The 27,350-nt window shown below is 47.4% G+C and overlaps 2 protein-coding genes across 4 annotated transcripts; one reads left to right on the forward strand and one right to left on the reverse strand.

The window, feature by feature from the left end:
- Positions 1-1,126: 1,126 nt before the first annotated feature.
- On the reverse strand, positions 1,127-18,539 carry ttbk2a (tau tubulin kinase 2a). Of its 2 annotated transcripts, XM_037486574.2 has the most exons (16): positions 18,227-18,539; positions 14,312-14,493; positions 12,956-13,103; positions 11,642-11,715; positions 11,222-11,362; positions 10,803-10,907; positions 10,327-10,392; positions 10,066-10,158; positions 9,815-9,940; positions 9,528-9,685; positions 9,185-9,392; positions 8,867-9,090; positions 8,209-8,764; positions 7,117-7,485; positions 5,268-6,322; positions 1,127-5,029 (listed from the first exon to the last, which is right to left on the reverse strand). In XM_037486574.2, exons 2-16 carry the CDS (start codon positions 14,378-14,380, stop codon positions 4,564-4,566), a joined length of 3,858 nt encoding a protein of 1,285 aa, XP_037342471.2. In that variant the 5' UTR covers positions 14,381-14,493; positions 18,227-18,539; the 3' UTR covers positions 1,127-4,563. The 2 variants fall into 2 exon arrangements, with proteins under 2 accessions (XP_037342471.2, XP_037342472.2); XM_037486575.2 differs by lacking the exon at positions 7,117-7,485 and having other exon boundaries at positions 18,227-18,537.
- Positions 18,540-18,584: 45 nt separating this feature from the next.
- Positions 18,585-27,106, forward strand: tmem62 (transmembrane protein 62). 2 transcript variants are annotated; one of them, XM_037486582.2, is made up of 14 exons: positions 18,585-18,707; positions 19,526-20,041; positions 20,360-20,471; positions 20,601-20,738; positions 21,191-21,236; positions 21,686-21,827; positions 22,115-22,239; positions 22,565-22,687; positions 22,817-22,972; positions 23,412-23,571; positions 23,758-23,956; positions 24,104-24,199; positions 24,415-24,533; positions 24,866-27,106. In XM_037486582.2, exons 2-14 carry the CDS (start codon positions 19,847-19,849, stop codon positions 25,184-25,186), a joined length of 1,932 nt encoding a protein of 643 aa, XP_037342479.1. In that variant the 5' UTR covers positions 18,585-18,707; positions 19,526-19,846; the 3' UTR covers positions 25,187-27,106. The 2 variants fall into 2 exon arrangements, with proteins under 2 accessions (XP_037342479.1, XP_037342481.1); XM_037486584.2 differs by lacking the exon at positions 18,585-18,707 and adding an exon at positions 20,174-20,210 and having other exon boundaries at positions 20,010-20,041.
- Positions 27,107-27,350: the final 244 nt, after the last annotated feature.

Genomic DNA, 27,350 nt, shown 5'->3' on the forward strand with positions numbered 1-27,350 from the left:
CCCCGCTCTGAGCAGTGGAAGCTATGGGCGTGGCCCTTGAGGGGGCCCGCCCTTTAAGGTCCGGTCTCCCGACCAAGGTCGTGTAGACCACCTTCCACTCCAGAGCCCCCGCCACTAGGAGGGCGTATGCCGGTAGATGGTGACACTTGGTGTGGGAACAACTGCGGACCCAGCTAACTGCCCGGTCGGTTCAGTACTGGAGTCCCTGCAGCGTTTTCCCACAGGTTTATCCCCGTCTGCTGTCTAGGCATCTCGCTTCCTTTGTGGCACCCTGTTCCCCCGTTCCTGATGTCGGACCAGGCGTAATAACAGAGCTGCAGCAAGTGGGTGGTTGAGGCCATCACACTCGCGTATGAATCGGCCGGCCAGCCCGCACTTTGGCTGTCCGGGCCCATTCTACCTGGGGTATGGCAGCTGCAGATGCGCTCCTGTTGGGGACCTTTACCCTCGCCCTGAGCACAGGTGCTCTCGTCTGAGTGTGCGTCTTAAAAACTTCACACCACGGTCACTTGCTCATATGATGAGTGGGTATTGGGTTCCCACAGCGTTTTTACGCAGCTCGAGTTCCGTGAGAGGGAACGTCTCGGTTACGCATGTAACCTTCGTTCCCTGAAGGGAACGAGACGCTGCGTAAACGTTCTGCCATACTCCCGGCCTGCCTGTGGCACTCGATTCAGAGACGAATGGTCCTGCCCTTCGGGTCCCTTTATAGCGCCCTGGTCACGGCGTCCCCTGCCTATGACGTACCAGCTCGCCATTGGTTAGATTTCAGAGGCGTTCCCACAGCGTTTTTACGCAGCGTCTCGTTCCCTTTAGGGAGGGTTACGTAACCGAGAGACGATTTGTTAATGTTTATGTATTAGAGTAACTTTGTCAAGATTATTACTAAAATATAAATAGGGTAATTGCTTATATATGAGCTATTATGATTAAAAGAGATGTTTCCTCAAACGTTTCCTCAAAAGTTTTACCATGTTTTATGGTATTTGTGAGCCTTGAATCTTAATCTGAAATTTAGCTGCCCTACCTTTTGTACAATCTGTGATATCTACAGACGATAAATAAAACATTAAAACATTTATAATCTTTATGTCCTGGTCCAATGGCCAACATCCTGGAATAAAAAGGAAATCGTTCTCAAGATTTGGTCTGCATGCGGAATGAGTATTTTAATTATAACCAGTTTATAAAAATAAAATACAAAATAATTTTAAAACAAAAAAGAAAAAAAACACTGTACAAGGGATTGATATGATACAAATGATAGAATAAACAAATAATTACAGTTATATACAATGCAAAACTCTTGTTACATTCTTTCATTCATTTTTACATTTAAAAACCATGACAAGCATTACAACACAAAATACCAACCATGAAAAAAACCTGACAAGTCAAAATTATGGATGGGCAAATGGGACAATAAATAACTTCTATTGTATTCATAAATTATACTAAAAAGTAATTTGGTGTTATGCCATAAGAGCCATAGCTTCCATTAGTTTCCATCTCACTTTTCAAAATAAAATAAAACCGCTAGGTTTGTCCTGTAGGTATCTGTTAGCACAAATACCCAGAAAGCTACTATATACACATGACACTCTGCTATAAACAGGCCACTTTGAAAAGTGCCAAAGAAAATATAATTTGGAGAGTAACACTAGTACAACTTCACACTACTTATGCAATAACAATTTTAAAAACCTGGAAATCTGATTATCTTTTAGAAACCGGAGCGCTCTTTTCTTCTGTTGCACTGAAGCCTGTTAGAGTACATGTTATGGTTTAACAATAATTATTGTATTTATATAATGACTTCATATTTTACAAGTATATATTAAAAGTCTGCACAACAGCAAAGCTGAAATATCTTAAAGTAGTGAGTTAAAAGAGGGAGCATTCAAAGTCTGATTGCTGGCGACGTTTAGAGATCACACGTTTGAGAGCACACGGTCATCACACTAACAAACACACCTTGAATGCGTCAATGACAAATTTTCCATTTTCACCTTCGATGAATGGCCTCCACTCGTAGGAAAAAACAAAACAGGAATCTCTCCGGTAGAAGCACAGTTCTCAATCAGCAATTAGTGGTGGCATATGGTCTCTATAGTGGTGCCACATGCCATTTACGTACAAGAGATGTGACGGGTGGGCTTGGCTCGGCCGAATAGTGGAATGATGTCCAACACAGACAAGGCTCAGTCATCCCTCGCTATGCACAGAGGGGCAGAGAGGAGACTTTAAGGCGACTGACTGACTGAACGCTGTCTGGATTCAGGAGGAGTCATCAAAGCTGCCGCGTGAGGGTCGCGTAGGTATCTGCAAGATCAGCAATGTGCCCCCTTTCCATCACCATACGCTCCCATATTCATTGCATGTTGATTGATTGATTTAAACCACATCTGAAATCCATCAAAATATTTGGCAATGTGCAGCCATGTCTTGTTGGAGGGTGTAACTGCTATCACAATACAAGTGCTTCCATCACAGCAAAAACGTTTCTCTGTTATTATTTTTTGGCTTGATTATTTTTAAGCATCATGTACGTTCATTACACTGGTAAAAAATACAGTCTGTCATGTTCCACCAACACAATACATCCCGGGTCAGTGCAGGAAGCGCAGAAAACTAGTCACACATGACGTGGGAGGAGCAATGGTGAAATAATATTGTGATGGGAAATATATTTAAAAGGTGATGATGGGTTAAAATCTTCCCAAGATAGGTGACGCGTGACGGAAAGTGGTAATTGGCGTTTCACTCAGTACTTAATTTGGTGTTTTCTTTGTTGTGCATGCAAATAGTAGCCTTGGAAGGAGTTATCATACAGTATCTTACGAGCAGAGGAGCGGTGGGAGGTTGTGGAGGAGCGTTTCCGTGAGGAATCCTGACTACATCAAACACAAACAATACTCTGACTCCTCCTTCTCTTGTGCATGAACATACCACACGTCATCATATGAAAGACATTCTCGCAGACGGGAGCATGGAACAGCCTTTTAGTGTGATAAATATGTAAGTATATGTACATATGGCCTGTTTTCTATACTATTTGACCAAATGTTGTTAGAGGTCTGAAATTCACATTTATTTTCAAAGTTGTGTCCCCAACACTAACCTGGTAGCTACACACAGCACAGCAATGACAGGTTGACCTTGAAATAATTCCTTTTAGTCAATACAAACAATAGCTACTCCAGATAACTGCTGTTGAAATTGCAGTTGATTTACAAACATTTGTGTTGCTACCTTTTCCACATTTAAAGAATACCGGTGAAAAGGGTCGTCTTTAAAACGCTGGCACAAGTGTTTGGCTCCTTTTTTTGTCTCATTACAAACAAAAGCGGATCTTCAAGCTGCCCAAAGTGCCAAGGCACGCGCTGAGACAAACATCTGTGTCTTAATATTACGCATCAGTAATGCACCTCATGTTGCTTGGTTATACTTCTGCTACCACTGAACAACCCGTCACCTTTCTAACCATGAAGGCCCTCAGCCACTGGGTCATTTGGAGTCCTTCTTAGCAACACAGTAGGCACAAAAAGGTGTTTGTCCTCACGCACTTGACATGATTGATTGTATAAAAAGGGTCACTTCGGAGTAATCCCTTTGATTTGAAACACTTAAAACTAATGTGAGGGAAACAAAACCACACATCCACGTTCACACGGAGGAGGGTGGGAGTCGATAGCGTCGCTAAGCATCAAAATAAATATCTCAATAAATATAACTGTACATCAATTCTGGCTATTTGCATTCACACAGCATTAAGTACACCTCCGAATGCAGAAAAGACATCGGAGTCAACCCCAATTTCCAATGTAGTCGTGATCAGCTATACTGAAATTCCATCAGTATCATCCAAGTGCATCAATACCGGGGATAAATAAGTCATATATATTGTGGCACAGGATGCATGGAGATGAATAGACAGCGAACTGATTTATTCATGCACCCAATGGCTCAACCAACTATGTATTACATATCATAGTAATGGCCGCACTGGCTTTTATTTAGCAGCTGTACTATTATGAATGAAATGAGAACCCTGACATGTCCATATCGTTTGTCTAATAAGTTTCCCACCCCACTTACACGCGCGGCTCAGCTGGCTCGTCCTGAAGAGTAGTTTTCAGTCCGCACATATCAGAGCGAGTTTGACACTTTTTAACAGAGAGCATTTTTTGTTTTGATAGAAGTTTGGCCCTTCTGCTATAGGGATGCATTATGGTAAATGTAGGAACCAGCCTTTTTAGAGCTTAACGGACCAAAGGTGTGGATATCGCAGTTGCTGCTGCACAGGTTTTGATCGCTTTAAAAAAAAAAATTATTCTGTCTCTCAGTCAGACTTTATGGGAGTTCGTTACTTAATTGCCAGAGAGCCCCTTCAAAGATGGGCATACAAACGAACGAGCCTGGGTGGACAGGAACAGCGGGACAACTGTAAGGTTGACACTGGGGGGAAAAAGGGAAACTTATACAGGAAGGAGCCTGAGGTCTACCCTATCATAATAAGAGTCCTCCCATCCGTAGGCTGTGGCAGCGCGACGCGGAGCGACACTATCTGCTCAGCTTGCTGGAGCACTTGCCCTCTCGGCTACAGCCTTTACCCTTGGACAGGTGGAAGGGGCCGGTGCGAGCCTGCCGGCTGCAGCACATGTCCTGGTGGTGAGTGGTGTGGAAGCGGCGCGGAGGCGGCGAGCCCGAGAAGCTGGGAGGCGAGCGGCTGCGGCCTAAGCAACCCCCTCCCCCGCCCCCGCCGCCGCGGTGCTCGTGGCGTGAGGGCGAGGAGCTGACGGAGCGCTGCAGGGAGGAGGAGCTGCGCGGCGAGGCGCTGGAGCTGCGGTGGTGGTGGTGGTGGTGCGGCGAGCTCGTCAGGCTGCAGACGCCCATCCGGGAGCCCCCGTGCTGGGCGGAGGAGCGATGGTGGAGCGGCGATCCCCGGGAGCCGTGCATCAACTGAGCAAGGCACGTCAGGAGGTCTGAGTCGCTGTTGCTGCCAGCTCGGATGCGTAAGCGCCTCAGCCTGAGTGGGCACAGAATGGAGGGTGGGTTATGAATATCGGCCAGGTCATGTGTTTCAAAGCAAACCAGGACGAAGGACGAGACATCACAGGGAGTAGGTTAAAGAGAAACAGTATTCTCTCACTACTGCATGAAAGCAAATGAGTAAGAAAATGTAACTAAACAATCAGCAAATGGAATTATGCAATTTGAGAACACTTATCAGTGCTGGTTGTCAAAGACGCCGATCAACAAATTACCTGCCCTCCGCTGTGGGGCGGCACGGTGGCTTCCCAGGTGGCGGGCGCGGCAGGAAATGGGCAGCCAGCTGCTCGGCGGAAGAAGCGGGATGAACGGGACGAGGGATCCGGCTCTTGCGGGACAGAGGGCTGGAGGAGGAGGAGAGGGAAGCAGCGTCGTCCCCCTGGCGGTCGGAACGGGAGCCCATGAGAGAGTCCTCGTCCTGAGAGCGGTCGGAGGCGGAGGACAACGGGTCCCGAGCCAGGGAGGCCGCCGCGGGGCCCCGCCTATCGGAGAGCGAGGGCGAGGCGGTGGGAGACGGGACGGGGCCTTGGTGGTTAGCCTTCTTCTGCAGGAGTTTCTCCTTCGCAGACCCTGCAGGAGGGAGCTCAAGCAGGCTGGAGGGCTCCAGGACTGGGATGCGACTCTGCCTCCGGCTGGGGTCCTTGCGGACGGCCACCGGAGAGGAGGAGGAGGAGACTGGCCCTTTTGTCTGATCTGGGCCGTGGTCGTCTTCTTCTCTACTAACCTCGCCCCATAACTGAGGCTCTGAGGGGCAGAGAGTCGGGCCAGAGTCCTTCTCAGGGTCTTTCAGCTTGGGGTTAGCTCCACTACTCGAATCCCTTTGGCATCCAACAGGAGGGGGGTGACCGTTGGAAAACACAGGGCTGTGAGGGGAGCGGGGAGAGCGCAGGGAGGAAGGCGAGCGCAGAGGAGAGCGCGGGGAGGAAGGCGAGCGCAGAGGAGAGCGTGGAGAGGAAGGCGAGCGCAGAGGAGAGCGTGGAGAGGAAGGCGAGCGCAGAGGAGGCGAGAGAGGGGAGCGCGGGGAGGACACGCGGTTCGGGCTTTGAGCTTTGTTGTGGATGTGTCCGTTGACCAGCATCTCGGCCAGAGGGTCCGTGGGTGTCCCCGGACGGGTGAGCACATGCTCCTGGGGGGAGCTGATGTCCGCCGTGTGCTCCTGGACCTGCCGAGCCTCGGCTTCAGACTCGCCGAGCCTCTCCAGCAGGAGGCACTGTGGCCCGCCATCTGATCCTGACTGGGAGGACGGCCCCGAGGGACGCTGAGCGGTCAACTGGAGGGGAAGGGGGAGGGGGAGACACGGGACGGGAAGAGAGAGACACACAGGTGTTACTTGAAGGCTCGACCAAACCGAGAGTGGGAATAATATTCTAGTTGTCAAGGGCCTGTTGCTGATAGACTACAACATGTCGAGTTGTGCTGTAGTTCTGTAGCAAGAGCCTGATGCAGATGTGTGAAAAAAAGAAGTGTTGTATAATGTACGGTAATAAATGGTGATTAGTTTGGCAACAGCATGCAATACCATAGCTACCATTATCAGACCGAAACACACAAGTGCTATGGCAGTGTCAGTCAAGCTGTGAGTACTAAACCAGCAAGTAGGACAGGAAAGGTTCACGCAACTTCGCAGGGGGCTTCAGCGAAGAGAGGGTGAGGAACAAATACAGGGAGAGAGAGAGAAAGAGAAAGATAGAGAGGACAAAGACGATCTGAAACAAAAGAGACCATGCAACCGGTAGTCATGACTCGACATTCCAAACACACATGCCACAGTCAGACAAACACACACCCCTATTCAGATCACAAGGACACATGTCCAGACACAAGGACACATCTGACCCATGCTCTGTCTGGCCTGCATAATGCCCCTCGGGGGTTTCTGGAGAGAGCTGCCTCACAACAACACAAAGAGCAAGCCCATTGAACAAAGGAGCCAAAACGAGCAACTTAGACAAAACAACAACAGAAAGAGAACAAAGGAAAAAAAGGTTGACAGCCGGAGCACTGCTACCGACGTGGAGGAAGCTGAATGGAGGGGTTTTAGGGAGACCGTGATGGGCTCATCACCTGCTGGAGCTGGGCACGAGTGATGCGTATGACAGAGGGAAACTTGGCGTTGGCGGCGCCCGCCGGGATGGCCGGCAGTTTCCTGCGACCGGGGGAACGGGCGCCGGGGGCGGGGTTTGGCAGTGGCAGTGGTAGGGAGGCGTGGCAGGATGAGGCGGAGGAGGGGCGCTCCTCCTGCTGCTGCTGCTGCTGCTGCTGCTGCTGCTGGGGGTCGACAGACTGGCTACGCCTCATGCTTGGATGCTGGCGCAGGTGCAAAGGGTCCGATAAGGTGGTCAGGAGTGTGTGAGGGCTGGGAGAGCGCAGCGGGACGGGGCTGCGTGTCCGCATGGCGACCTCCTCAGGCAGGGATGGAGGAGAGGTGGGGAGCTAAGAGAGGGGGGAAGGACAGAAGTGGAGGGTGGAGAGAGGAGGGTTGGTGAGACTGGTGGGGGAGTGAGAAGATGGGGTGGAATATGGTGGAAGTGCTTTGAGGCAGGACGAGCAGGTGGGGAGCACGATGTCAACGGGTAAAGCGACTGGGGGTGGAGGGGAGGGGGGGGTGTTTATAAAGATCAGTGGATGATCTCAGAGCCACAGGCGGAAGACAGAGGCAATGTCTGTACTTTCTGAGAAGGCCGTATACGTATATGTATAAGGGGCGGAGCAGTTAGCCCTCCATGTTCAAGAATAGTTTAAAAGGCGTTTTGTGCCGAGCTCGCAGATTTTGTTGGGTTGGCTGAAGGTTATACAAAATAATGGAGCAAAAAAGTAAACTGGTAAACTGAGGGAACCAAGCCATATTCTGTAATCAAATGATGAATTTGTGAAATAAATTAAACCAACCAAACACAAATAAGATCAAGTTTTGCATGAAATTCGACACAAATCAATATGCATTTCAAAGCCATAAGCTCTCTTTTCCCCCATGCTGTGATCTGATTAAAAAGCTCTGCAGTTGTGACACAGATATACTTTTACTAAGAATAAACAAAAGCAAATAAGCCAAAAAACATCAAGCAGCCGGTGGAACTTTAATTTGGTAAAATGCTGACTACGGCCAGTGTCATGTCTGCCATGTTGAGAGATGGCCTTCAAAGGCAAAGGGCTTACCTGCGTGAGAACTCCCTCAGCCAGAGCTTCAGCTGGGCTTGTCGGAGTGACGGGTGGCAGAGCCCCCACAAGACCCACGCTAAGCTCCAACTTGTCGACTTTCGCGCTTCCCTTGGAGGAAGCCACGCTTTCTTGTTTAGCTTTGCCGGGGTTGGGCCCCGGATGTCCCCTTTCCCACCCGGGGGACTGGTCCCCTAGCTGGAGCACCTCAGGCTCCTCGTCCTCCTCTGAGGGGCTGGTGGCGACCTTGGCTCCCGGAGAGCCAGTGGGCCGCTCCACCATGACCCACTCCCTTGAGTCGACGTCGTGCCTCCCCGAGCTCAGATTGAGGGCCACAAAGCCCCCGCTGATGACCCCCCCCTCTCCCTGCTCCACAGATCCACAGGACGCCGGTTTAGGAGAACCACCACCGGACAGGAACTCCTCATCGTAGTGCCAGACCCTATCAGGACGCTCCCCGGCAGGGTCCGCTTGACCCTGAGCTACCGGGACGACAGCAGCACCGTCCCCTTCCTTCTCCTGGTGCTGGTTGCCAGCTTGCTGCTGCTTCCCTGAGCTGGACAGACACAAGCCAGATGCAGATACTCAGCTCTAACCCCCAGGGCCATTTGGAGAAACTGATCTTAGCGCTATTCCATCGGTCATTCGACGGACATACCAGGTCTCCAGGAAGCGCTCGGGACTGGGCTTGGCCTCTAGGGTCAGCCTCCTCTCCAGGTCAAAACTGTGAATATTGCGGAGCTTCCTCAGCAGGGGCCCATCACGGTCCGGAGCCCCCACATCAGACTGCAGTTTGACCGGGGATCCCAGGCTCGGGCCGGGGTAGGGGCTCTGGTGTCCATGGCTGCCCGGGATGTTGCTGTGTTCCTCCTCCGTTGCCGCCTTTGGGGAAAGAAAAGCGAAATGGTATATTTCAATTAAGCTATTACTTACTTACTTACTTCCTTGAGAACTTGAGGTGGTAAAGCCGCACTACCTTCCAGACTGCCGACCGGATGCGGTTGCGGTTGCGGTCCAGCTCCTCCCAGACGTCGGCCTCCTGGTTGCGCTGCAGGTGGAGGGGAGAACCCGGCAGGCGCTCCGGAGCGGGGTTGTTCTCCACGTCGCTGAGCTGCTCGTCCTGCAGAACCTCGTCCGTGTTTTCCCTCATCAGGTCGCCGGGTATCAGGGAGGCGTTTGCCATCCTGGGGCAGCAGAAGGACATTGTTTTATGTTTGAGCCTGGAGTCTATATATTGCATAATTACAGATACAGGCTATAGAATATTTGTGGGGACAGAGCAAAAGAACGAAATGTATCGACGCTTCCGTCAAACACACCCCATGTGTGCCGGAGTGAGGCGGGTGTGATGTTGCGGCGTTGTAGCAACGGCAATGATGGTCAAAGTGCCGTCGGTGCCGGTCCGCTCCCAGTCGTAAGGGTCGTTCTCCACGACGTTGTAGGTTTTCATGCTGTTGTCAAACACTGACATCAGCAGCTGTAGTAACACACAAAACAGAACATCTAGATCATGCACTGCACTTTTAACCAACAGGCTGTACTTGATATAAGCAGAAAAAACAAAACAATTCCGTATTACTAAATTCAAATTAGACCCCTGTGTCACCTGGTAGTCAGGCTTAGTGAAGTAGTCGAGGCTGGCGATGTGCTCCAAGAATACGCCAAACTCTGCCGGCAGGTGTTTGAGCATCAGACGATGGTCGTAGGTATCCTTCAGCTTCCCCACGTGTTCCTGGGAGCAAACACACACACGCACACACACACACACCGAACTGTCAAATCTCATCATCCACAGCTGCACAGACAGGGAGGGCTGTTCAGCTTCCACGAGAGGCAGCGATTATTGGCTGTCCTTACTTTGTCCTTGATCTTCCTCCACGGCAACTGACCGACCAGAAACTCCACCAGCATGTAGAAGAGAGACCACAGGTCATCGTGACGGCCCATCTCCTGCAGAATTACATTAGGGATGAGTGAGCATTGATCAATTACGTTTAAATGGAGAAATCATGACAAAAAAAGAAAAGAAAAGAGAAGGTTGCGTTAAGCACTGAAATAGACACGTGGGGGACAGCATCACTGATTACGCAACAGCTAGACGGGTGGACAGACACTGACCTTATTCTTGTGTGCATTGACAGATGCATAGCGGACCGTTCCCCTGAAGCCTGCCACTGGCCGAGGCTGACGAACAACCACAGAAACTGGTGTTAAAATGCAAATATTTATGGATTTTCATGATGGATTTTCATCCAAAAATGACATCAAAATGAAAAGAAAAAACTTTCATCTAACCTTATAACATTTCTCCTTGCCATAGCAGAATTTTGACGTACTATCATATATCATTAAACTAACTTTATGGTAATTCAATAAATTAAATTGACTATTCGACTGTTTCTATTTTAGAATTTCAGTGCAAATTTTTTGCAATAATGTATCCACTGATGTATCCACTGACTACTACTTTACTTCACAATATCACGCACGCTAGCAGCTACACAAGTTCATCACCATTCAATTCCACTGATAGATCACCATATTAGGTGAGTGCAGCTTTAAGTATATGGCCAGTAACAGAGGGGTACACTTACAGGTCGGACCTCCTGGCAGGAGTTGGTGAACTGACGGGCCAAACCAAAGTCCAGCATGTAGCAGGTTCGACAGGTGCTTGGGAAGCGGCCCATTGCAAAATTGGACTGAGGCAGTAAAAAAGGAGGCAGCGGTTAAAGGAACGATAACAATAAATGTCTTCCTATGCTAGAATATACTTTAATGCAGCAGCCCAGAAGACGGAGGGTATTTACAATCCACCGGCTCACTGTAAGTGCAACAAAATACTGAATCAGCAACAATGCAAGCAGGCAGTAAAGTGCTAGAGTCACAAACGCTGCCCGGACAGAAAAAATAAAACATTCTCATCTGTCGGGAATATATAAAGTTGAAGCTCTTGCATGAAATAACAAGCAGGCAGTTCATATCCTCCGCTGCCTCCAGATAATCGATGACTCACCGGTTTGATGTCGCGATGCAGGAAGCCCACAGAGTGGATGCTCTCTATGGCTTCCAGGATCTGCCTTCCCAGACGCAGGGTGGTGCTGATGCTGAAGGTTCCCCGGCTCATACTCCTCCTCAGGTCAGCCAGGTTACGACCCTGAGAGAGCAGATGTACACGGTCACATTGTACCTGAAGCACCTGCAGTAGTGCGCCCTGAATCTCTACGTGGAGTATTGTTGCTATGACTACACATTCGTTTACATGTTACTAGCCGTTCAAGCCTTTATGCCATATCAAATTGTGAAAAGTAATTTTATGCAATTTTATGCATGAGAAATGAATCAATCATCAGAACAGTTAAGGCACTTGTTTTTCTGATTCATGTGTTTGATGAGCAAAAGTAAGCGCTCATGAGGCATGTGCATTTAAACCCACCTGAAGCTCCATTACCACGTAGTTAAAACGGTCGTTGCGGCCGCATCCCACGAAGCGGCACACGTGGTCTTTACCTGAGAAATAAAGGAGGAAACAAGGAGTTTCAGGATGCTTTCGGTGGAGGAGACGAGGTCATCCCACAGTCACAAGACATCATCTGCATCACTCGATAAGATGCTGCGTGAATCATGATGACATGCGAGCTCGTATCTCCCTGCCGCGCTGCAGCTCACCGCACCCCCACCCCCACACCCCCCATCACCGCAGCACACGTACGGCCCTCCTGCTGATTCACAGCATCCAACACAAGGCCTAAGCATGGGCATGAATTGGCCTTGTGCGTCTGTGCATTCATCTGTATCTGTGTGTGTGCAAATGTGCGCGTGTTCTGAAAGGACATCGCTGCACCAGCAGCTGGACTGCAGCTGGACTGCAGCTGGACTGCAGCTGGACTGCAGCTGGACTGCAGCTGGACTGCAACCACACCCCGAAACCCTTCGGCATGCAGTGAATGCAAACGGTTTCGGACAAAACCTCCACGTTACAAAAACAACCTTTTGGATTGACTACTTTACACAATATAATCCAATTAATGCAATTTAAAAAAACAAAAAAAACAATTATGGTAAGCTCAATATGACCCACTAGGCTTCCTGTGAGGCGCTTGGTTGATAGTGAGGTGTTTACAGTTGGGCGGGGTCAGAAATGTTTGTGAGGGGGGGGGCTGGAGTTCAGCTTGCTCTCAAGTTACATGCTGGTTCCCTCAGGAAGCAACGAACCCACAGCGCCCGAGGCCGCAGCCATTAGACGGCAAACATGATCCCGGCCCATTGATTTTCTTCTCAGAGGTTACGAGAGGAAAAAAAAAAAACAGGCAAAGTGTTCAAAAGGGCAGGAAGAGGAGAGGGGAAGGGAAAAGAGAGGTGGTTAAAAAAAGAGGCCGGAGTAAAACTATGCGAGCCCACTGACGCTGCTCTCTGGTGTTGAACATGTGTCCCTGCTGTGAGGCACCCAAACATGTACTTCATACCACTTCAGCACTTTCTCCCATCTGAAACTAGTAGACCAAGAGATGGAAAATATGTGAGAGTCAGATAATGGAGAATATTACACCCTTCTGTGTAGATCCTTTGCGCATGACATTTCCTGAATTGTTCCGCTTCGGGTTTTTTCGGTGTTTATTTGATCAATCCAGGATAAAATATTGACAGAAAGCATATCCTAAGCATTTTCTGACAAAAGCCGTCCTGTTATCAATAGGTCGAGGTGCAGGGGACGTTTGTAACCAAATCCATTGAATCCATTTCGACTCACCCTGCAGCTTCTTGAGCACGGCGACTTCCATCTTGAGCACCTGTTTGGGCTGCTGGGCCGACTCCACCTTCAGCGCCACGCTGACCCGCGTCAGCAGGTCCACCGCCTCGTAGATCTCCCCGAACCCGCCGCCTCCGATCTTCTTCACCTAGAGAAGGATTATGACACAGTGCATAAGAATAAATAACCACTGACAACCTGTGTGTGATGTGCAGGATAATACATTTAATACCTATAATACTCATAAAGGGTTTGTACACGAGGGCAAAATAACAATTCTTGTATTTTCGTTGTAGGATTTCAGCTAATGTTGAAATCACTTCTGTTTATCCAGTTTTTCGAGAGTTAGAGAATGTGCAGATTGTATTTTTCAGAAAACCCAGAAACACAAAAAAAATACTTATTGTTTTTTAAGATTCATTTGATTTGATTCTATTTTTTTAGGATTATGGACTGTTTAATCCGTTAAATGGCTACTCAATAACCGTCCAAAAAAAAACAAATTCAGTTTACCATAACAAAAGACAAAGAAGAAAAAAAAATCAGGACATTTGAGAAGCAGTAATAAATTGTATGACATTTTAGCTTGAAAAATTATACTTAAACAATAAAATATCAAAAATATAGATGATCAGGAGAGTTGCTGATTGTTTTTCTGTCTCATCAATAAATTGCCTTCACCCTGGTTCAGTTGTGCCGGACGTTTACCCTTTAAACATTTCCTCTACTTGCACGCGATTCATTTAATGCTTCTCTTCTTCGCTTCACTCTTTCAAATTAGCGGAGCTTTAATGTCCCCACTCGCGTCTTTCAGCGTCCCCCGTGCACGTGCACATGCACACGCGCAGGCGCACACACACACACACACACACACACACACACACACACACACACACACACACACACACACACACACACACACACACACACACACACACACACACACACACACACACAGGGAGCTAAAGTCGTGGGATTAGCTGCAGGGTCCTTATGTAACCCTGCTCCTCAGAAGACAGGAAGTGACGTCAGCGAGGAACAAGCAGCCTCACGCGGCGCCCAGGCAGTGAGAGACACGCGGGCCCCGCGGTGCAGCTCTGCTGCCCTGGCCGCCTATAGCCCGCCGCACCAACACAAATAGCTAACCCGGCCTATTTTTGGATGCCCTGTTCTGCAGCAGGCCGGGCTGGACCGAACCCCGGGCCTGGGTAGAGGCTGGAGACTCACGGGCAGGGGAAAGACAAAGAGCTGTTGTCTGTGGGACAGCGGGGAAGAGACAGAGGGGGGGGGGGGGGCAGTCAGCGCCGGGGACGCACGAACACGGCGCCCATTGTCGCCGGGCGCGACGTCACTCACCACTTTCCATCGCTCCTTGACCAGGGAGAGCACGGTCAGAATGTCGACTTGCTCCGCTCCACCGCTCATCCCGTCTGCGAACCGGGGACGCTGTCCTCACTTCTTTGGCCCTCTCCTCCTCCTCCTCCTCCTCCTCCTGCTCCCTCAGACTGGGCCGCGCATTTGGGTCTTGATGGAGAACCCTAGGGAAGAAAAGGTGTGAAGATTTCCAAGGATATCAGTTATTCAGGGAACGTCTGAATTCAAACTTCAGCATTGAGATGGTCTTGAGATCATGGTCTCGGGTGTTGAATGAGGAGGTTTCGTGAGGTTGAGCAAAGTGTCCCCCCCCCCCCCCAGTCGGGAGACTAAGTTAAACCCCTGGCTTAACGGCTGGAGCTTTGTGATGCTCAGCTATCGCCGCAGCTGCCACACCTGCTGCCAGCAGCTGTCTGCCCGGACCAGCTCGCCCCACCAAGGCACGGGCCACGGTCTAAATTACAAAAAGGCCTCATCTTGGTATCACTTTTCACATCCATTCATCATTTGTGTCAACAACTAAGGAGCGGTTCTCATAAACAAAGTGTCAGATATAACAAGACTGTTTATCAAGCCTTTGATTTAACTCCGGTCGTGAGAGAGAAAGGTTGAGAACGTGATAGAGGGATATTCATCATAGTGAACAGGATTACGTTTCATTAAGATGCTTGAAATAGAGTTTAAGAAAATACAGCTTTACTTGTATTCTTAATTCAAGGCTCACGTTGTTTCGCCGCATTTCTGTTCAACCAAAGTCAAGTTTTGTCCTTGAAACAAATCTGATGCCAAAAGATGAATTGGTGCTGATTTTTTTTCTCTCCTGTTGTAAAAGGTTTGTAGGTTGGCCAATTATTTTAATGGTCTGTTAATGGTTCCGACATAATTTATTAATGCTTTTAAAAATCCGTCAAAAACTACAGACATACCACAGAGGCTGAAAAATCCCCATCCTTTCTATTTGGTCATCATAGATTGTTATTACATTAATACATGCTTGCTGGTCACTTGCTCTCTAAGAGACCATCAAGTTTGCAGACAAGTTGGTAATAACAGTTTTCTGTCCATATTCCCTCAGAAGGTGAATTACTTAGAGTTAAAAAAGACATCTGTCCTACTGGCAGCTTTATTTGCTACCGGACGACCCAAAAGTTGTTATTTCATGAACAACATGATCTGCTCCTGCATTATACAACATCCATGTGATCGAGGAGGATTCCTCAGCAGAGCGCACGCAGCTCACCTCCTGCAGGACGGCTTCAAGCGCTCCAAGAGAACCCAGCCAACCCGACGTCGACTCATCGTCCTGCACACCCCGCGGGCGTCTACGCTTACGCAACCAGCCTTCAAAACACTATTTGGTTACGGGGCATAAACCCGACATCAAGGAGGCCATCAGTCCCGTCATGCAGGAGATGGAAGAGGGCAAAGCGTGGTGAGAGTAGATATCAGCGAAATGACGAGCATGAAACGTGACCTGGGGTCAGGAATCAAGAGCACGTGGGATGTCTCGTTTTAAATCTCTTATTATTACTTATTTACAGTTTTGTAACGGTCTTAATCTCTAGATGTGCTCTTAATTACTCTGAAGATAGATCTATATAATTCAATAAATGTATCTGTTAAGCGTGCAACTAGTACTTTGATGCTCATAAATAACAGAATATTCCCTTCTTTTTGTAACTGTGCACGGAAAAAAAGAGAAAAAAAGTGTAATTTTATGTAACAGAAACTAATGAAGACAATACGGAAAGTCCACGGCCAAGCTAGAAGCTCTGCTGCTGAGGAACAATGGGGCTTTGAGCTAAATGCTAACGTCAGCAAGATGCTCAAAATAACACTGTTACCACGGTGATGTTTACCACTGACACGGTTTGGCGTGTCCAAATGCTAGAGTTTGCTAACTAGCATTAGCAGACAACCTCAGGCTAAATGGGATGTCATTAGTTTTGTAAGTATTGTACATTTTTTTAAAAGCACTTTTATGACCTGACAACACTTAAAAGTAAAAGGCCAGCTTGCAATGTTCACCCTGGATGAAGAATCAGGTGAAACAGTAGGATTCAACATCTGGGGATCACAAATAGCTGTGCAAACAGTACAATAATTCATCAAACAGTTATAGAGATATTTCCCTTTGGACCAAAGCGGTGGAAATAGAAAGCGACATCCACAGGAGGAGAGTTCAATTTAATCAAGCTTCTTTTAAGTGTCTCTTTCTGGCAACAATTTATTGCCGCGTCAAGCACTAAAACCTTTGTCTCCGCATGTGTAAATCTCTTCAGACTCTGACAAAAGTGAGAGCTGACTCGTGCAAACAGCAGCAGGCGTTCTTGACCTCATATTACCTGTTAAATCATCTGGAGCACGCCATCCAAACCACACAAGAAACATGCTGAACACGACACTTCTGACTACGGGGGGGGGGGGGGGGGGGGGGGGGGGGGGGGGGAGGAGAGAGACTCGCTGTAAACAATGATTAAACCACCTCTGCTGTGAGCCTCGTGTCCCAAACTTCAAGGTCAACCCCCGTGCCAGCGTTGTGCTGCCTTTATGGGAAATAACAGTTGTGTCATATCTGAGCTATCGATGAGACGTTTTCTTCTAGGGGATGAGTGAGTCACTCGGTAGAGACTTCTGCCGTTTCACCTCTAGCGTGAATGTGAAAGGGACATTTAGAGGGGAAGGTTTCCGCTTCCTTGTTTTAGGCAATACACGCTGCATACAACAACAAAAAATAAAAACAACACCTAACTCTCCGACAGAAGCTTGATCACACGCTGCATGACCCAACACACACCTATGCTCCTACGAGCCTCACGCCGAGAGTAATCTCACACCTCGCAGAGGCTGTTCTTCTTCTCCTGCATACGACCCACCGACAAGCAACTGAAAACACTAAATAAAAGCACAGAAGGAGCCGGCTATGACAACCCACTCCTGTCTCATGATGATGAATCACACGCCCTGACCCCTCGCAATCTCCACGCCGGCGATGCTGCAGTGCCTCTTCTCCTTTGCTGACTGCAGCCTGTCGTCGCCTCCTGAGAGTCTTCAAAGCTTCACGAAGTGATCGCGAAACGTCAACGAGTGACCTCAGCGAACAAAAGCCTTCGCTCCTGGAGATCTGTCTGTAAATATTTACAAAAAAAGCCCTAATGCTAAAGGACAATCTCAAGCATGCACGTGCAAGAATGCATGGCTCACGTGAGAATGACCTGACTGTAGATGGATCCTCTGTGTTCAGCTCACTGGGAAGACGAGGGGACTTGTTGGGCTGCTGCTGGATGAAATAGGGTCAGGTCTGAGAACTTGGTTTAGCAGGACAAGCGCTGGAGAGGAGCCAGCATGGGGAGGCCCTGCACACTCCGAGTCACAACATGGATGAAACTGATCCAGCCTGAAGAAACTGTGAAGGGCGAGTGAGTGTGTGTGTGTGTGTCATAATGGCTGCACTCAAGGATGCACTCACCTGAAGAGCAACTTTAAATGTGCAGTGCCTCAAAAACGTTCAATTAGCAGCCAATAGCGCAAAACGACCTCTGGTTGGAGGATTTCGACGGGACGTGACAGGCGACGAGCTTTGAGCAGATACCGTGTCCGCATGCGTTCGTCAAGGCAGCTGTCCCACGGGTGACATTTCACTTGTCCCCTGACCCGCCGTCCCTGCAGAGGACGGACCGGGGAGAGCCGCTTGCAGGGCGAGTCGGTGACCACAGCAGATTTACCCGGGCGCGTCCACGCGCGCCGGCCGTCCGCACGGGGGATAGACACGCCACCTCGTCCGGCCTGCCGCGTGTAGGTGGTTCTTTCTATTTCAGCTCCGGCAGCGTGAAACTCCACGCAAGACAGGCGTGGTGGGGGCGAAACGGTCGGCCACATGCATTTCTGAGTCCTTACCTCGGGGTCTTCACTGGCAATCCTTGATCCGAAGAAGGGCCGGGTGTGGTTAGGACAAATCCTCTAGGTTGGAGGGTGGCGGGGACGACGTCGAGCGGAATCCCATCGCGAGCGAACCGTCCGTGAAGAAGAGGCGGTCGTGTCGGGTGGAGGGGGTGGGGGCGTAGAAAGAAATGCGAAAAATGTATGCGAGTGTGGTCCCACTCTTTCTGCTGCCGCCTGTCACCTGGGCATCTCTATCGCTGCGGATCCGTGACGTGAGGACTCTGTGATGATCGTCGAGCCTTCCCTCAGCGCGCGCGCCCGATTCAGTTGCCCCTCGCAACAAGCACAGAGCGCGCGCATCGGGGTCTTTTTTAAAAAGCTCGTTCACGGGCACGGATCAGTTGTTGTTTTTTCACGGCTTAAACGTTTTGTCAATTATGATAGTACATTGATGAATGAGACGCCGTTGACAGCCATCAATGAAAATTCACCAAAGGTTATTATTGTTGTTTGTTTTTTAAAATCTTTTAATTTTGTTTAGAGGATTATACCATTGGAAACTGTCTGGAATGCGGCCACAGAGAAAAATTACAATTTTCACAAAGACCACTGGGAGGCGACATTGAGTTAAAGATGGCGTATGACTGATGGCGTAGTCGTCACAGGCATAGATATCAATGTTCACAGCAAAAGATCCATTTGCAATGACAAGTGAACCTTTTTACTGCGGGGTCTTGAACACAACCAAGTAACATGTAGCCAATCTCGCTATATTCCCACTGGCAATTGCATTAATGACGGAAATATAGTCTAGTCCCCAGATGGTTTAGTAAATTATCTTTCCCATTTAGTAAAACGCAATGAAACAGACATTAAGACTCAATTACGACCTTTACAATCAGAATGAGCTTCAACACATTTTTTCCAATGCTGAAATAGTCATACAACTGAAAGATAAGAACATCAAAGCTGGATATGGAAAAAACGCATTTTCTTATAGATACATAATATGCATAATGTGTAAACAGTAGTATAATAATAAACAGAATAATGAATACACTTGTTATTGTAAATATTGAAAACAATTAGGTTTATAATTCTGTTTATTATTCTTTTTTTACGTTTTATAACGTGACATATATGTATGGAATATATAAAATAACATCATGGAGCATATCCAGTATGTTATGAGGTGGGGAAATGATGCTGTTGACCGCGGTACCCTGAAAACCGAGTCAGAGTGAGAGCTCTTCTGCTACACACACTCTCTCTCTCTCTCTTCCGGTGACGTTCCACAATCCAACCGCTCTCCAGCTGCCAGCTAGCTACTAGCTACACCGAGCTACATCCGCCTCCGCCTCCTCCTCCTCCGCCTCAGAAGGCACCTGAGCGGAGAGCCGTGACTGAAACCCGTCGCCTCAATGCATCTCCCGTGGCCGCGATGGCAGCGACAGAAACGGTCTGAGGTCTTCGCTATGTAGCTAGATGGTTGACACTATCCGTAGTTAATGTCAGTGTGATTCTTGCGCCGTAGCTGTTTCCTCCAGTCGCTAGCCCCCCCCACCCCCTCCTCTCCCGCCCCTGTACCCGGGACAGACGGCGGCAGCTAGCCCCCTCTCTCGCCACTACAGGAGGATGCTGAAGCTGTTCGGTGCGCTGGTTATCCTCGGACTGGCTCTGGCGTGCATCACCTCCTGGGTGTTGGACAGCTATGACACGGCTTGGCACCCGAAGCGGAGCGTTCAGCACCCGACTGTCGGCGATGGACATGAAGGGAGGTCTCCACCATTCCCCGGCGGCGAGTTGGGCAATATATTCTGGTTCATACAGGTGGGATTGGTTCCGTCTCGCCAGCCCTGGTTGGTCTTTTTTTTTGGTCTTTTGATGGTGTTTAATCTTAACAGTAAAAAGGTAACATAGATGGAATAGATACCCTGATAGATATCTCTGAATGATTGACAGGAAGGGGTCACCGACCACAGAAGCCTGTCATTGTCAGGTAGAAAAAAAGAGATTCGCCCACGTTGTGATTATTATCAGACTTTGTACCATTCTGTTTTACGACACCTATACTAATCTGTTAAAAAGGTTGAATAAAAAGCCTTATATTATTATTTCTTTATCTGATTTCTTTATGTCTGATTTTAGGTTTCTGACATTCACATTAGTCGATTTCATGACCCGAGACGCATTCCAGATTTTGAAAAGTTCTGCACTGACACGATCAAGGTGATCAAGCCGGATCTGGTGCTCGCAACAGGTGCAGTAACTCACCACCCGTCTCTAACCAAAGTCATTAAAAAGTCTCTTACTGAGGCCATACAGGTGTGGCCATGCCCCCCCCCCCCCCCCTCCCCATATCTCAGATGAATCTTTTCCCACTCCGCAGGGGATCTGACAGATGCTAAAACAGAGAGCAAGGTGGGCTCCCTCCAGCATGAGGTCGAGTGGCAGGCCTACCACAACATCCTGAAGAGGTCGCGTGTGATGGAGCGCACCAGGTGGATAGACATCCGTGGAAATCATGGTGATTAACTGCAGCTCTTTGTTACCGTGTTGTTCTTTCCATTAGAAACATCCCAGAGTACAATTAGGACGTTACCAAGAATCCATTAACCGTGGTCTTCATCGTCCTTCCTCTTCGGTGCTGCTTCCATCCTCCCGTTATTGGATCTCAATCCCTTCCATTAGATTTGATGTGAAAGGAGATATCTATCTAGCTGGAAAGAAAAGACAACTAGTTATCGGATGTGGACTTCCTCTGACGGATGTTCTGCTCTTATTGATCACAGTTGTTGATGTCAGTTGTTGGGGTTCATTGTAAAAACTGATATTGTTCTTATCTTCCCGTAACATGAGGAAATGTGATTAAATATTAATTATATTGTTCCACTGGGAATTTCCTCATTAGACATTCAGTAACCTCTTTCATCATTTTTTTTACTGCCCAATCTCACTATTTTAAATATCTCTCAACAGATGCCTTCAATATTATTTCTCTGGACAGCGTCAACAATTACTACCGGTCAGTATGAATTGATCAACATTACAGTAAATGCCTGATTCACACCCAGTCGCAGCCTCCTCCTGCATGACTCCCAGCTCGCTCAGTGTGAAGTCGATCAGAGCACATCGTAACTTCAATGCCACTGAAACATGAGAAGCTGCAGACCTATTTATTGACAATAATCTAAGCGGTCTGAGCTTCCTGAGGACAAAAATAGAAGCAGAATCTGCAAGAACAGATACTGACGCGCCCTCCTTCTGACACAAATGATGTTTTATGTGCCGTTGCTACGCCTGTAATTGGCGGTTGATCTTCTATTTCCTAACGTTGTGGTCATCCTTTGCATCCTTTGTTTATTTGAAATGCTTCGTACTATCTTTGGGCTCGATTGAGCTGCTTGGTTTCAAACCGGGCCGACGTATCTCGTTGCTCACACTGACTCTTTTTTTTCTTTCAATTCTCTGTAGGAAATACTCTGCTAATCAGAAAGTAGGCTCCTTTCACTATGTTCACAAAAAACCCTTTGGCAACTACTCCTTTGTCTGTGCGGATGCCACTTTGGATCCAGGACCCAAGAGGCCTTACAACTTCTTTGGTATTCTCAACCAGGTACGACTGTCTCGTACCTTCTTTTGACAAAACATTACGATTCACTGAATTTGTGTCAAACATGAAGCAGATAAGCTTTGAATAGTCACTAATCATTTTATTAGACTTGAAGGTTAGAGCAGACTTCATAAGGTCATATTCAAGAAATGTGGCCTTGAATAGTGATATTAATTTAAGAAATACGCAAATACAAGGTTGTATCCTCGTGCTTTAAATAATATACAGCGCTGTGTCTGCAAAGGAATAATGAACAAGTACCGATACACTCTTTGCTCAAAATGTGACAGACTCAAATGGACTTGCTGGACACGTTCAGAGTCGAGAGTCTGAAAAGCAACCAGTCGATCTGGTTCGGCCACTACACCACTTCCACTGTTGTCTCTCCGGCTCCCGGGCTTCGGGACGTGATGAGGTAAGAATATGCTGGATGTTAAACCTGTTGGTTAAAAGCGTGTGTGTGTGTGTGTGTGTGTGTGTGTGTGTGTGAACGTATATTGACTCCTCTGCTGCTCTTTTGACAAACAAACTAGATTTTTATTACGCAATCGCACCACAAGGAAACTAAAGGTTATCAGGGTTTGACTGGCAGCTGGTTTGAATTTTCACCCTCTTGCAAATCCAAGTGATGGGAAATTTTTGATTCATTTATTTTGCACGTGCAGGAACACTGAAAGTATTTTCAAGCAGTCGTTGGGATGTTCGGACAGCTTTCTGACGTTTGGACTTCTTGTGTGTAGATCTGCAGTCGCATATCTGTGTGGTCACCTGCACACGTTGGGCGGCCTGATGCCCGTCCTCCACAGTCGGCATCCTCAAGGCACCCTGGAGCTGGAGCTGGGTGACTGGATGGACAACCGCAGGTATGATGCAGATATGATGCATTTATATGTTGTGCTGCTTTGCTATTGCGATTTGAACAGGATTAAACTGCACTCGTTGTGGTAACTAAAAGGCTTTATTGACCTCCCCTCCCCCCTCCCCGTCTCCAGGTACAGGGTTCTGGCCTTGGACCATGACCTGCTGAGTTTTTCTGACCTGAGGTTCGAGCAGTGGCCCGCGGTGCTCATCACCAACCCCAAGGACGCACAGTACCTGCATCCCGGAGTGGAACCGCTGGGTCGAATAAAGAGATCGACACACATCAGGTGTGTGTTTGTTGAACCATAAAACAACACATGGTACCACAACACTTCATTTTACAGACGACCCGCTCCTCATACATTGTATACCCACCTTGCAAAGTTTTATCATTAATGCAAAAAAACTGCTTAATTTTTTTGGGGGGTAATATTTCTTAAAGCACTTCTACGTGTGTAAAATTCTGGTGTTAGCTTTTGATGCCACTTGGTAGAGGTTGGAACAATCAACTACATTTTGAGTTTGGTATTGCATCTTTTTAAAGGACTTTTTTGGCAATTACTCTGAAACTATTACAGCTATTTCAATGACAGTAACATCTGTTCATGTTTTCCTAAAGCCCATCTGCACTTCTGTTTCGGATTTATTTTAAAGACGAAATGTTCAGAATCTATCTAGTTATCTAATATGACATTTTTAATGTGAGAACATTCATTTCCTCCTTAGGATCTTGGCCTTCTCGGAGGCTCCGATCACATCGGTGCATGTGAGCGTAGATGGGGAACCTCTGGGGAACGGCCACTCTGCCGGAGGTCCTCTCTACGTTCTGCTGTGGGATCCGTCTCTCTACCTCACTGGACTGCACACCATCAGAGTGAACGTGAAGGTCAGTGCGGCAATCATTTATCTTCCAAAATAAAGGGTCCTCAGACTCTTTCATCCTTGATTCAGTCTTGATTCGATAGGGTTGGTGTGCTTACTTGAGTTCATAGATACATCTGCTCTCTGTGCACTGAGGCTCTTTCTTACACTTGAGGGATTCAAACGTTTTGTGTCTTTGCGTGCGAGTCAGGACTCGGCAGGCCGGGCGTCGGTGCGGGAGCAGCACTTTACTCTGCAGGACGACCTGACTCCGAGCTTTGGTTTTGGGCAGTCCTTCGTCCTCCTCACAGACCATTACATCCTGGCCCGGGCTGCCTTCGTGTTAACGATCCTGCTGAACGTCGGGGTGCTGATGGCCTTCAGGTTCCTGCGGGTTCCCTCTGGCAGAGGTGAGCAGCCACTAAAGTGCACTTATCCGATGTCAACAGTCGGACTCTCGCGTTAACGTCAGACAAACAGGCGTGAATAAAAGCTGTCGTTTTTATTTGGTCGTCATTCTCATTGCTCTGCATTTTTGTTTTGTTAATCTACCACAGGATTGACATCTCAAGCATGTATGTCGCTACATCTGGTCAGCACAATGGACTCCTTCTACTACTCTCTGCTGCTGTTCAATCTGTGCACAGCCTTAGGTAGGTTGACAGGTTTTTTCTCCTCTCTTTGCCTGGTGCTTCAGGCGGAACATGCATCTACTTTTAGAATGATGTTGATCTTGCAAATCACGATTTCTAAATGCGAGGCTCAAATCTACTGTGTGAAGTTAAAATATTGGTTTTCTCTGAAAGATCTCTTTGTAATCTTGCATCTGTTCCTGTCTAACTAACTCATTGTGTTGTCTTCCTGTCAGGTCCGTGGTTCGTAGGAGAGCTGATAGACGGCCATAGTGGGGCCTGCTTTGCCTTTGGGGTGTTCGTTGATGGACACTTCCTGGAGGGCAGCCTCACTTATGTTATTGGAGTTGTTCAGGTAGCAAATTACATTTTATCCAGCACATCTACAAGTCTGTTGTGTGTGTACATGCATGCATTGTGTCTATTGGTGCTCTTTTTATTAGGATGGTGCCAAGTTACTTATTTGTATGTCACTCATGATCATAGACAGATTATTATTTCCTTTTGTTTGGCAGCTGAAACCCTAGATATTTCTCTCAGGAGGTGGTGGAGACCAAAAGTTAATTCATATGTTTAGCTTTACATGTTCCGCTAACATGCTAGTCCATTCTTATGTTGTTTAGCAGCCCAGAGTGATAATCAAGAACAAATCCCATCTAACTGGAGTCATTTCCCTCTCTCTGCCAGCTGCTGTTCTTCAACATGCCCCTGACCTGTTATCTCTGCTGGAGCCTCCACCACCGTTGTCGCGGCAACACCTTCCGATCCCACTTCCTGCGGCCGGGCTGCCGCTTGCAGACTCTGGCGATTCACCTCATCATGCTGCTGCTGCTCACTTGGCAGGTGCACTCCTGCTACTTTCTCCTGCAGACCTACGGCCTGATAGCCTTTTTCCTGTCTCCAGTCCGCACGTGGGCATTGGGGCTCAGTCTGCTGTTGATCTACCGCGCCTGGGCAGGCCCCGCCCCTCCCTTACGCAACAGCTGCAAGAGTGTCACTCCCTCTTGACAGTGACTTCACTGTGCCGCCACGACTCCTCTCGAGCCTGACTCACAGATATATTTTGCTGTCTCTTATCCAACCTGAAAGCCTGAATGGTCCCAAGACAGCAGGCCCCTCCCCGTCCTTCTACCCCTCCTCTTTCAAACAGCCACTTCACAGTACATCACTCACTATCCTGTGTATAGATAGTATTGTTTGCTTAATATGCATGTTATTGTAAAACGAAACGTAATGTAAAAAGAAACAACACCTAGGTGACGTTGGGAGTAAAATAGCCTATTTGAGCTTAGGGAACAAGTCACGGCTACGGCCAATGGTATATCCTGCTGTGGTTTGAGCTCATTCATTTAGTCGAGCTTTAGCCCTTTTTGGAAGTGCTGCCTTGGCCAGCTGTCACTTCACCACTGCCAAAGGATGAATAAGAAAAACACTCTTTACACTCAACTTTATTCTTCCCCCCTGAAGATTATTTTCATTCGCTAATGAAGGCGGGACGTGCCAAATCAAACCTCTTGTTTAACTTTGGAAACACAAACCGTGGATGAGGGAAAGAAAAGCCTTTTTGTACCTTGTGAGCTTTGCTAACTCGACACGGCTGACCGAACGTGGTAGTTAAAGTAAATGCAACTTAAACAGTTATGTTATCATGTTTATTCTAAATATGATTTAAAGGAAATCAAATAAAGATAAAAACAAATAGATCAAACACTAAAGTCGAATCTGCGTACAAGCAGTTAATGACCAAGAGTGTTTTTAAATGACAAGAATTCCACTGCACACAACTGCCACATAGCAAAGTATATGTGCATAGACAACAAGCTGGCCGGACTTCAAGCGTGAATACAGAAAGCAGCTGTTTGTTTCTCAGGAATGTGAACACTTGAACAAGAGGCAGGTCACAGTATTGTTTCAGGACAATGTTTTTATACTCCAGCAACTCTTTAAACTAAAAAGCCACGATAACACAATCCCGATGTGTGGTGGCAAAAAAACAACAACAAAATGAATGTGCTATGTGTTGAAATGAGATGAACCATTACGCAGCTTTTATTTATTTATTCTTTCTGATCGTATTGAGTGCCAGTGTATGTCTGCACTGGTAAAGGGCATCCCTTTTGTTGGAATTAATTTGACAACACTGTCTGTCTATATTTCTCATTTCCTTTTTCTGTGGAGGTCTGAGAGAAGTAAACTGTGTCTGTTGCGCTCACATTCAATGCGTCAGAGGCAGCGGGATTCCAAAAAGTCTTTTAATGGAAAACAATGTTCCAACAGAGTTGGATACTGAGTGTTGTTTTTTTGAAACCGTACTCTGCATGAGCGCAGAATAATTGTAAAAAAGAATTATGCTTAAAATTAGAACAGCCCAGAGATAATGTGAAAATGTAATCATGTGTACTTTTGACAGTTTGATAACTTTTGCCCCTTCTCTGCATAGTAGTACTAGTGTTTTGTAATTCCCGCATTCTGACAGATCCTACAAATGAAGGAACTGCTGTTTCTGCGGAGTTGTTCTCCAATGATTCTCATCAGGTTTGTCAGTCTGTCCACAAGGAGGCGGTATTGTGTTCTATTTCACCTTCCTTTTCATATATTTTTGGCAGAAAGTCAACAAAACCGTATCTGGATGACACAGCTCTGAAAGTGTATGCATTGTCACTCATTATGTTTAACTGACTGTGGATGCGATGGTTCTGTGCCGCTCACGAGAAGAAGAGCGACGCCGCCACCTTTATGAAGCCCCACTGTTCACTCACTGACTTATTCTGCATCCCCTCCTATCTTCAAACACAGACGTATATGAATGAAAAGTGGATGATTTTGACACTTGTTTTTCTGGTGACAACTGAAATTAGAGCCAACCACATTGTTTTTTTTATTGGTTTATAGTGCTGTGGAATAAAATGCTCATTACAGTAATTCATACACGTTGCGTTGGTCTGCATGTCATTGTCGCATGATGTTACCAATGAATATGCTGCTCAAGTGAAAGAAAAGTTAAATAATTGAAACAAAGAGTGATAAGAAAAAGCCTTTATATTTTAGCTGCACTATTTATCTTTTTGTTTAACGTTTAAGGAGTTGGTTATTTGTATGGAGCTTATCTGAAAACATTGATGGAAAATAAACACACTAAGTAGCCCTTTGTGCCAGTCAAGGCTCTTTGCAA

Source organism: Pungitius pungitius, chromosome 14 (genome assembly GCF_949316345.1).
Source record: "Pungitius pungitius chromosome 14, fPunPun2.1, whole genome shotgun sequence".
Taxonomy (NCBI): Eukaryota; Metazoa; Chordata; class Actinopteri; order Perciformes; family Gasterosteidae; genus Pungitius; species Pungitius pungitius.

Coding starts and splice junctions, on each gene's coding strand:
- tmem62 (XM_037486582.2), top strand. CDS start 19,847: ATGCTGAAGCTGTTCGGTGCGCTGGTTATCCTCGGACTGGCTCTGGCG. Junction 21,828..22,114: donor TCTTTGGTATTCTCAACCAG/GTACGACTGTCT, acceptor AAAATGTGACAG/ACTCAAATGGACTTGCTGGA. Junction 24,534..24,865: donor ATGTTATTGGAGTTGTTCAG/GTAGCAAATTAC, acceptor TCTCTCTGCCAG/CTGCTGTTCTTCAACATGCC.
- ttbk2a (XM_037486574.2), bottom strand. CDS start 14,380: ATGAGCGGTGGAGCGGAGCAAGTCGACATTCTGACCGTGCTCTCCCTG. Junction 9,393..9,527: donor CTCACTCCGGCACACATGGG/GTGTGTTTGACG, acceptor CTGCTGCCCCAG/GATGGCAAACGCCTCCCTGA. Junction 8,765..8,866: donor GAGCGCTTCCTGGAGACCTG/GTATGTCCGTCG, acceptor GTGTCTGTCCAG/CTCAGGGAAGCAGCAGCAAG.